General features: G+C 38.3%; 1 protein-coding gene across 2 annotated transcripts; it reads right to left on the reverse strand.

Annotated features, from left to right (window-relative positions):
• Positions 1 to 216: 216 nt before the first annotated feature.
• Positions 217 to 10,708, reverse strand: idh3b (isocitrate dehydrogenase (NAD(+)) 3 non-catalytic subunit beta). Of its 2 annotated transcripts, none has more exons than XM_015035273.1 (11): positions 10,626 to 10,695; positions 9,358 to 9,531; positions 9,089 to 9,209; positions 7,499 to 7,559; positions 7,286 to 7,418; positions 6,993 to 7,126; positions 6,762 to 6,864; positions 6,470 to 6,616; positions 5,858 to 5,952; positions 5,712 to 5,772; positions 217 to 1,955 (listed from the first exon to the last, which is right to left on the reverse strand). In XM_015035273.1, the coding sequence occupies exons 1-11, from the start codon at positions 10,665 to 10,667 to the stop codon at positions 1,869 to 1,871; spliced, it is 1,158 nt and encodes a 385-aa protein (XP_014890759.1). In that variant the 5' UTR covers positions 10,668 to 10,695; the 3' UTR covers positions 217 to 1,868. The 2 variants fall into 2 exon arrangements, with proteins under 2 accessions (XP_014890759.1, XP_014890758.1); XM_015035272.1 differs by lacking the exon at positions 217 to 1,955 and adding an exon at positions 4,079 to 4,406 and having other exon boundaries at positions 10,626 to 10,708.

Here is a 10,708-nt window from a genome sequence, read left to right on the forward strand (position 1 = left end):
CCCGGCGTCCCAGGGCTCATGGGTGGCCCAGGCGTACAATTTTTCCTCAAGTTTGATAAAAAAAAAAAAAAAAAAAAAAAACTTCACATCACCCAAATAAACCGTGCCCAGGTAAAACAAGGCAGTGAAATCAACATTCTTTGGGCCACTTTTCTTGAAGTGGAGCAGGTTTTTGTCAACTCAGTCATTTTTGAGCCAAAACTTTCAAGAGTGCGCTAAAGTAAAGATATGTAGTTTATTTAAGTGCAAGCATACATTCACATCAACAAATCATAACCCAAGAAACTGCAGAAGTCCACAACTAAATCTGACAGAAAATCTGAGCAATAAATCGACAACATTGGGAGAGTGAGAGCAACAATTTGATAGACACAGCCCTCTGATTTACTCAACCAAACGAGACAAAATTTGAATCAGAGATGCTTTATTTTAATTAAAAGGGCATGCACACTTTTGCAACCAGGAAGCCAGATGTTGCTTTTTTTTTTTTTTTTTTTTTCATTTCCCTCTTTGTCAGTTAAATTTTCCAACATATATGACACAATAAAAGCAATTAATTTATTATGAACAAAAATGTCTTTACCTCACAAAAGCCTATAATTGTATGAGGGATATTACACTTTTGAGATATATATCACTATTTTGTATCAGATTATTGGGGTTGATAACTTTTGCTCTGGAATGTTATTTTTTCCCCTCAAACTTTTACCTTTAGTAACATAAAAAGTATACATAAATATAGTTAAATTTATATAGTTTATATTACAGGCCTTTGAAGACAATGTGTTTGAGAGCCAAACTTTCACTTGTGTTGTTCTGCTTTAATGCTTTAGATGAATGAATACTAAAGAGTAAGTAAAATGTTGTCTAATTGTCTAATATGAATAAAACCATGGTAAAAAAGAAAGAAAGAAAGAAAGAAAACAAGCAACAACAAAAAAAAAACAAACAACAACAAAAAAACATTTGTATGAATCTATTTTTTATGCATCTCCTATTAAAAGCTTTCGGGATTCAATTCCGGGTGATAAAACATACCAAATAAAAAATAAAAAAGATATATTTAAGAAAGAAGTCTTTTAAAGCTGATTATCTAAGTTGATTTTGGGTTAGTCCTATTATTTCAGTAGGTAAAAAAGTTCAATGAACTGTTGAAGACATTCAGAAAACCGGCGATCAACATGTTTGCAGTACAGTACAAGCATAATCCGTGTGAATCTCTCCAGCTCTTGTTGTCTGATAACTTACTTCTGCAATCCTGCCGGGCGACAGCAACATTAGCCACAATTCACATGTGACTAACACAGAGATTCTCATATGACTCCTACACGACAGACCTTCCAGCTCCACCTGATCGGCATGTGTCTGGAAACGACGAATAAGTAAGTTCTAGTTTCTCTGAGGAAACACATGCTGACCAAAACCACCCACAGCTGTGATGAACCTTCAATACCACTAAATACTGCATCGGGTTTCCATTAAGAGTCATGGGACTGCTTCACACTCTTGCTGTTATGTCTCATTTTTTTTCACATCTCGCCATAAATGAAGCGATATGCTAAAATGCGACGTTAATAAATAATCAGAAGTATAAATCCATCGTTTTGACTGCTGCCCAGTGACCTGAAGTCAAGCAATTAGGCAGAATTTTATAGTGTCAAGAAAGCAAAAGGATGGCGAAGATGATATATGTTTGCAACTGTTGTTTTTCTTCAAAATGTCACTTTAAACAATATTTTGTGAACATATTGGTGCAGATTTTCTGTGTTGCCGAGACAGTGCACCGTCCATGACAGAATGCAAAGAAAAAAGAAAATGTGTGTGTGTGTGTGTGTGTGTGTGTGTCTCAGCAGCGGACAGATTTGCATTTACAAAGCTGAGGCTGGCAGGCTAGCAATGACAGCCCGGGTGAATTCATCGCATGTCGCGTAGCCCCCCAGGTCTCCGGTGCGCACCTGTCGCAAACATAAGGACAGCGTGTTACCATGTGCACAGCTGCTGCAGCACATGTCCACATTGCAGTGTCGTGGCCTGCATGTCGGAGAGCCTTTGATACAGTAACTGTACTCACAGAACAAGCCGAACAGGACCAGTGAGTAAATGTCGCTGCGAGGGAAAACGTCCACTCTTCAATTTGATGATAAGTTGGAAACGTGTCTGTCTATCAAAGCTGTGAAACAGAGCAATGCCTTTCAAGTGTTTCTGTTGGTTTAGATATTTGCAGTGTACATCTCCCTGATCTGAGCTACTGTGCAGTGCGTTTCTTGCAAACCTTTTTTTCCCATTTAAAATCATTCTTAGTGATACTTTGCCATCCAGAGGAACTGAATGTGGGGTTTTCTTCTGTTGGAAGCTGCAGTCACCAAAACAAGCCGACGGGTATAAACTTGAAATGTGCCACTCGGAAAATAAGAATGTGCATACATATATATTTTCTTCTGCGAGTTCTGTTTAGGAAAAAAAAAAAAAAAAAAAAAACATGGCCAGTCTAGTGCTGATGGAGAAATGCCATAATATCTCTTCGTTCTTTTACATTTCTGCTATATGTTAACATGTTGACAAGTCAAGGTTATTCATGGGAGCAGTTAAGAACGTTAAAATATCACTTGCCAGAGAGGTGCCTTTTGTACAGAGAACGATGAACGCTGACAAATAAAATCTCAAGGAAGTCATACATGAAAGAATGCTGTCTCCATGGATTGTGACAGTAATTCGGTGCTTTTTCTTCAGCCTATGGTGCTTTCATCTGACAAAATTACATCATAGTAGAAATGTTGGATGCACCAATAGCCCGAATAAAAATAGTGAACACAGTGCATTATGAGTAATGCATGTAGACATATATATATATATATATATATATATATATACATACATATATATGTGTGTGTGTGTGTGTACTTTACATATAATGATTATTATATATAATGTAATTATATTACATTACATGTAATAAGATGATCCAGGTGCTTCACAAAAAGTTTTGTAGTTCATAACAATTTTAAAATAACTTTCTGTAAACATGGATCTGTGCAGCAGATAATTTAAGAAGATTTAAATGTAGCTCGTGACAGAAGAAATAGACACATGAATAGTTTATGGATCTTTGTAAAAGGTCCATCTCCCTTACATCAATTAGGACTTTATTTGGTTGTTGCTTTTTTTTACTAAGTCATGTGTTCTTCATTACTGACTGGAAGTTTTGCCTTTCTAAGCTACAATATAATGAATAAACATAAAGTGAAAAGTCTACAAAGGCACAAACATATCACACGTTACCATGAATGTAGCGACACTTAAAGGGTTCCTATTCATTTTCCATTTCAAAACTCCATACTTTTTATATGCCAAATTGCAGATTTTTTTTTTAAAACAGTTTTTAACAATATTTAGAACATCTGAGTGCAAAGTATTTGAAGAAAATGCTTGCATAACATAACATTTGATTCCTTTTGATGGCACCTGAACAAACGTAGATCTGTTTCATTTCAAAATCTAAGATTCTTGCCATTTTGTTGCTTTGTACTTGTGACATGTGCAACATCAAAGTTGAATTCTACTTTTAATTCTAATTAATCGGGGCTTTTTGAAACATTTAGTGTAAACTGATGCTTTAATACTGTTTGTAAAAACAAACAAAAATATCAATGTTTAAACCACCATATATTAGAGATGGACAAAAAACTAAAAACCCTAAAATTGTAATTTTATTTTTGGAATGTGTTTGTGCCAAAAAACAAAATACTGAAAGTCAAAATGTTAAAATATAGTTATGATGTGGCAAAAAAAAAAACAACAAAAAAAAAAAACCTTTATTTTAACCCTTCAGAAACTGGAATAAAGTCTGGAAATGAAAACACTTTTCTACGTCGGGTTTGGGAAAACAATAAAGAGACAACCTTCATGTAGCAGCTAAGATTATGTCCATTTAGGAAAACTGCAAGGAACTGACTAGATTAAACCTGTAACATAAGTTTACCTATTAATATAACCCAAAATAATGGAAATGCTAATGTTGAGGGTGATTATGGAGGTAAAGGGACTGCAGGCAGGGAGAGGAAACAGAAGACAAAAAATATGGGATGGAAATCTGCATAAACTGTGTATTTTGTCACAAATCACTGCTTTTACATCGGCTCAGTCACACATACATTAAACATAAACATTGAAGGCCACTAATGTCAAAGCAGAGTAACACATATGGGACACAAATATGGAAGCGGGGAGGGTTTCCAGTCTTAACATGCCTTCAGGTCATGTTAGGATCAAGGTCCACGTTTAAGGCAACATGAGGAAGAGGTGCGGCAGGTGGGATCTTATTCGGTGGGTCGGTGTCGCAGGTTCTCCACTACTGCTTGCACAAAGTCGCCAGTGGTAGAGTACCCGCCGAGGTCTCGTGTTCGAACCTGGGATGTGCACAAAACACACGTATGCAAACGACAGACACACAAAGGTCAGCGGGGTGCAGCGGCGGACGGGAGTGACAGGAAAAGAAGCGGAGGAGCAAACGGGTGACATGAGGTCAGCTTTTGAAGGATTTTGATATTTGCCAATAGTTTTAACGACAAACAGCGGGCTGGGTGGTGGGAGCTGGTGTTGGAGGAGGTTGCACGGCTGCAATTAACGCATCAAACACGAGCAACGCTGTCAGGATTCAGTATCAACATGCTGCACCCGTCACAGTGGCATGCTTCTCGCATTCAGCACACACTAACGAAAAAATCTGGGGCGGCTAAAATATTGGGCCAAGAAGAAGTATTTCACCAACTTTTTGTAATGTTTTGGAGAAAGTTGTGGCCTTTCGAAAGGCACTCGGTGAATTTAAATGAATGCCAATTCAAGTTTTGTTCACATTATTCCTGGAGGATGTTTAATTGAACAGATCTTCTTTTTGTTTTTTAATTAATCCAGGTATACCCCATGGTAAAATTCTTGGCCTGATTCTTTTCAAATAATATGCAACCAATTTGTCTGGTAACATCTTAGTTTCTGTTTCAGGAAATGAAGCTCAATATTTGGAGATGATTACAGTTTGTTTTCCCAAGTGGCAAAATTTTTGTGGAGATTAATTTAGATTTACACATATTAAAGTCATTATAAAACAAGTCTAACAAGCAATATATTTTAATCTAAATTACACCATTATAAAAACAAACTGAATTATCACCACCAACATTTTTTTAATTCAGTGGTATGTGTTTTATTATTCACTACTTTGTTATGTGTTATTGGATCATCGTGGGTGTTTTGTTTGCACTTTACTTTGTATCTTAAACCTGTAGATCACGGACAGAAAACATGACCTGAAAGAGGTTGATAATTATGGATGGCAGAGAGTAAAAATGTTAGTTTCAAACTCTAAAGAAATATAAAAGTAAAGGATAGTAGAAATGCAGCAGGGCTGACACAGACATCAGTGAATCAAAGGCTCTCCAACACACAAGTTATTAGTCAAGTTGTTAAATTTGCAGGCCAAGAACTGCTAATGTTACACCACAACAAAAAAAAAACTGTTCAGTTCAGACTTGCTCAATAAAAACACAAACTGGAATTTGATTCTTATAGTATACTACATGCACATATGCACAGGATGCATGGAAAGATAATATTTTCAGTTACTGACCTGCAAATTAGAGCATAAAAGTATGTTATTTAAAGAGCGTGAGTTTCATTAATAAGCATGAAGTCTTCAAACTCAGCGAGTATGTTACCTTTCCCTGCTTGATGACTTTCTTGACAGCTTCTGACACCATTTGGGAGTGGTACTCCAGACTGGAGCAGAATACAGTCAAAGTTAAAAGGCGGGCCAGGAAACAGCATGTTCTGTGGCTGTTCATAAATAGATTAGGAAACTCACTTGAGGTGCTTCAGCATGTTAGCAGAACTGAGGAGCATTGCTGTAGGGTTGGCAATGTTCCTGCCCACTGCTTGCGCAAAGGGGTGGCGAGCTCCCTGGAGGGGGGAAAAAAAAAAAAAGGCAGGAAATGAAGCAACCAATGAAAACGTTTCCTCTTTCATCAAACTAATTTTAACCCTTAAGCAAGAATGAATAGTGATCATTATTTTTGATTCAGGATTTGAAGAGTCAAAGCAAATGAGTAGAAAATAAAAGTTTGATAACAAGCAGATAAACTATAAGTCGACAGCTGTAGGCTCATGCATTTACACTTTTAACCTTTAGGGCCCAGCATAGAACCTTGTGGTTCACCACTGGGTCCATTAAACCAGATTTAATATTGTTTATTCAAATATAACGAATCTATTATTTAGAAAGCTGTTTATTCAAGAATGTGGAATGTGTTGACGTTGATAATGGAATTTAATTCATCTAAAAACAACACAGGTTAATTTGTTGCTTTAACTCTCGCATGTTTAGTTTCTGCCCTCACGGTGTATGCGACAGACGCGTCACAGACTCACCGAACTTTGATTCAAACAGAAGGACTTGATTTAATCACAGAATACTCACAGTTTCAAAAACAGCATATTCTGCACTGTAACTTTCCCCTGGAACGACTCCGGCTCCCCCAACCAGTCCTGCTGCCAGGTTATCGATGATATTTCCGTAAAGGTTGGGCATGACCAGTACGTCAAACTGGTAGGGGTTTTGAACCAGCTGGAAGAATGAAACAAGTAAATCTTAAATTAAAGTTGAAAAAAAAAAAAAAACGAAAGAAAATACAACACCAAACACCATGGCGATACTGTAGTGTGGCGAGGTAGAGAGAAATAACACACAATAAAAACACGGCTGTAAATACCTGCATGCAACAGTTATCGATGATTATGTTCTCATATTTGATTTTGGGGTACAGCTCCGCCACCTCTGCACAACTCTGCAGAAACAGCCCATCGCCTAGTTTCCTGCAATGACACAACAGAGAAGGATGGACATTGCTGTAATTGTGACACAAATTATCACCGCAATTGATCAAGTTTTAAAAATCAACAGACAAAGAAACCAAATTCAAATCTTCTAAAGAAGCCCTCACATGATGTTTGCTTTGTGAACTGCTGTGACCTTGCTTCGACCCGTCTTAGTGGCGTAGTCAAAGGCAAACTTGGCGATGCGTCGTGACTTCTCTCTGGTGATGATCTTCAAACATTCGATCACGCCGGGCACACTCTACGAACAGTTACACGGTGATGGTTTCAGTGGGAGAAAGAGAAAAGAAAACTACAACATTCAAATAGAGGAATCAAAACATTTTTTATGACAGATATTAGATGCGGCTTTTCTGTTGGAATTTTTCAGGCGGCAGTAGACTTAACGGGAACTGTTTACCTCGTGCTCCAGGGAGCTGTACTCCCCCTCGGTCTGCTCACGAATGATGACGAGGTCCAGGTTGTTATGGCGAGTGCTGTAGCCGGGCAGGCTGTTCACATGGACCACGTTAGCAAACAGGTCCAGTGTGCGCCTGGGGAAACAACCGAGATGTACGGTGACGTTTAAACGCAGCAGATACACTTTTTTTTTTTAAGGGTTTCTAGGTATTACCTTAGTTTCATTTCAAAAGACGCCAACTCCCCTTTGTTCTCCATTGGTGAGTGAATCTTTCCTAGTTGACAAAAAAACAAACAAACATAAAAAGCAGATATGCTAAAGTTTATTATGCATTATAAAGTTACAGCAGATATTTGGATGGATGGACATGACAAAAAAAAAACATATCTGTTTAAAATCATAATCACAATCCTGGTCAATTACTATCTACTAAAGGCTAGTAGTGCAAAAAAAAAAATCTAAAGCAATAAAAACCTAATAAAGTTCAGCTAAAATTCACTTTTGCTGTGTAACAGTATGAATATTTTGCATCATGATTATTTTGTGAAACTCAATCACACACATGGATTCAGACAATATTTTAGAGCAGAATGTGTTGTAAGCAGTGTTTATTAGATTTATGCTATTTGTAGTTCAGAGCGCTTTATACTTGAAAAAGGCTTCCGTTATGTTGACCAAGGTGTCACTGTTTTAGCTGCTCTGTGTACTCACAGCCTCAGACAAAATGCTGGCAGTCCAACAAAAATGATATGAACATCATGAAGAGTCCAAACATCCAGTTACATGTAAACCATTAGCCGCCAGACGGTGCAGTGGCAGCTGAAGGAGAATGCTGATCTTACAGCTGGTTTAAATGTCCCTGCCTTACTTCTTACTTCTGCTCAAGTGGTTCACAATATGTCTGAGGCAATGTGTTAAGTGTTACAACAGCGCCTGCTGCTGCTGGATCAGAGACTACAGGATGCTTCAAAGACAACCGAGCGGATCTGGATCTTGAAGAAGCTTTTGCAAAGACGAGAGTTAAAAGAACAACAATACCCTTAGGTAGAGGTAACAGAACATATTGTCAGAGTTCAAACATATTTATTACACTCCCCTGTGAAATGAAAGAGAAACAATTTAAAATCTGTTGCGTTTCAACAAAAAGTGAACATGATTTGGATGCCAACTCTATTCTTTGTTTTATTCATGGCAAAAGCTTGGAACAAGTATGATTGGATGGAGGGCTGCACAGTGGCGCAGTTGGCAGAGCTGTTGCCTTGCGGGTTCGATTCCCGGTCCCGGTCTTTCTGCATGGAGTTTGCATGTTCTCCCTGTGCATACGTGGGTTTTCTCCGGGAACTCCGGCTTCCTCCCACAGTCCAAAAAACATGACTGTTAGGTTAATTGGTCTGTCTAAATTCTCCCTAGGTGTGAGTGAGTGTGTGTGTGTGTGTGTGTGTGTGTGCGTGTGTGTGTGTGTGTGTGTGTGTGCGCATGGCTGTTTGTCCTGTCTGTCTCTCTGTGTTGCCCTGTGACAGACTGGCGACCTGTCCAGGGTGTACCCCGCCTCTCGCCCGGTACGTTAGCTGGAGATAGGCACCAGCAACCCTCCCGACCCCACTAAGGACAAGGGTGTAAAGAAAATGGATGGACGGATAAATTTTTTTTAAAGTATACAAACTGATTTTCTACACTTATCCAGACTTAAAATATATGTGGATGACATTTCATACTCTATCAGACCCATATGAACCCACTTTATTACACATTTCAAATCACATATTCTTAGTGACTGAAGAGCCGCAGAAAAAGAGACCCTACCTTTAATAGCCACTTTGTTGGTTTTCATCGAGTCCAATAATTTATCCAATCTTTCGTCAGATGCCCTGTTCTGCACTTCACTCATAAAGAACTCATCGAATTCAACAGGGATGTCACCTGCCTAAAGATAAGGACAAATAAAATTTATATTAAAGAAACACCAATATGAACCTATGAAACTGTCAAACTGTCTCGATGTTAATATCACTGACTCTGACTGCAGGTTCTATGGAAACAGGAAAGAGGAGGCCATTACTTCAATGCTGTACCTTAAAGACATCCTTGACTGCAGTCATCAGCTCAGGTCCCACTCCGTCACCTGGAATCATAGTGACTTTGAAGGTACTATCAGCGCGAGCTGGTGGGGTTTCGGGTCCACAAAGATTTGCAGAAACACTTAGAGGTCTAGAGACCAGCTGATGTAAGCGGGCGCCTCCCAGGCCCTAAGAAATGTCAACAAGCACAAAGTTACAGCAGCAGTTACAAAAATTTCAAAACATAAAAAAAGGGGGAAACGCTGTGATTTTCCGTTGTTTTTCTCCTACAATAAATCACTCAAACCCCAGGAGGATTTTTTCCAAAGAAAGCAACTCCAACAATTCTAACCTTTCCGCATTTCATTTTAAAGATATGAAGCTCTTATCTGACTTGATCTTGTTCAGAAACCGCAAGATGTAAATAATGATTTACATATGATTGCAGGATACTTGCACAAATTCTCTGTTTGCATATAAAAACGTTGATCTTTCATATTACAGTACTAACAACTACATACAAGTGAAGGTGAAACTGGGGATCATCTTCTCCCACAAAATAATAATAATAATAATAATAATAATAATAATAATAATTACTTCTTTGCTTGTGCACACAATCTAGGCCAATAAATCTGATTCTGACGTGTCATATGTAAGCAAATGTGCTAATTACACAAACGTTACTGTTTTAAGTCATTTATGAGATGCAGCTCCATTTAGAGATAAAGTAATCAAATAAATATTACAGTGATGCATGTGTGATTAAAGATCATCATCCAAAAAAGTCACGAGTGGGTGGGTGGGTTAGCTGGATGCTAGGAGGGCTGAAGGGTGTGGTCGTGGGTGTGACTTTGAAGTCCAACCTTGAAACAGGTAAGAAAACCTTCGACTGTTGAAAATTAGATTGATCCGTTACTTTGATATTTTCCAGTTACATGATAACAATTAGCAAATAAATAAAACTAGCATGATATGCCAGAACGGCTGAGATACTTTTAATAACTAACAGATACAATACAGGAAGATAACTCTGCTCTACTGACCACCAAAATTAGAAGAAATCGTTTTTTTTTGTTGTTGCTGTTGCTAAACTTTGCTATCGTGTGTCTCAATTCTCCGAGGGGGGCTCTTGATGAGACACACATGCCACAAGTTGAAGTTTCCTGCCGTTTCTGTGACAGCTGAAATAAACCCCTTTGCCTGAGTTTGACCAACCTCACTTCTCGGTTCTAACAGGTGTGATAACCCTGTTATACTGTCAACATCCTCTCAGCACTCACCTTGGCCAGTGCTACTACAGTTCCTCTCAAGGCGGCCGCCATAGTTCCTAGAGAAGCTGGACGACTTCTTCTGTGGCAGATTA

The sequence above is a fragment of the Poecilia latipinna genome, unplaced genomic scaffold, assembly GCF_001443285.1.
Source record: "Poecilia latipinna isolate Pla-1442-1.1 unplaced genomic scaffold, P_latipinna-1.0 Scaffold329, whole genome shotgun sequence".
Classification (NCBI taxonomy): domain Eukaryota; kingdom Metazoa; phylum Chordata; class Actinopteri; order Cyprinodontiformes; family Poeciliidae; genus Poecilia; species Poecilia latipinna.

Bases quoted from the DNA above. Each gene is read 5' to 3' on its own strand.
- idh3b (XM_015035272.1), bottom strand. From the start codon at position 10,667: ATGGCGGCCGCCTTGAGAGGAACTGTAGTAGCACTGGCCAAG. The intron at 5,953-6,469 runs GTGAGTATTCTG...TCCCCCCTCCAG, and splicing joins AATATGCTGTTTTTGAAACT to GGAGCTCGCCACCCCTTTGC. The intron at 5,773-5,857 runs GTGAGTTTCCTA...ATTCTGCTCCAG, and splicing joins AACATGCTGAAGCACCTCAA to TCTGGAGTACCACTCCCAAA.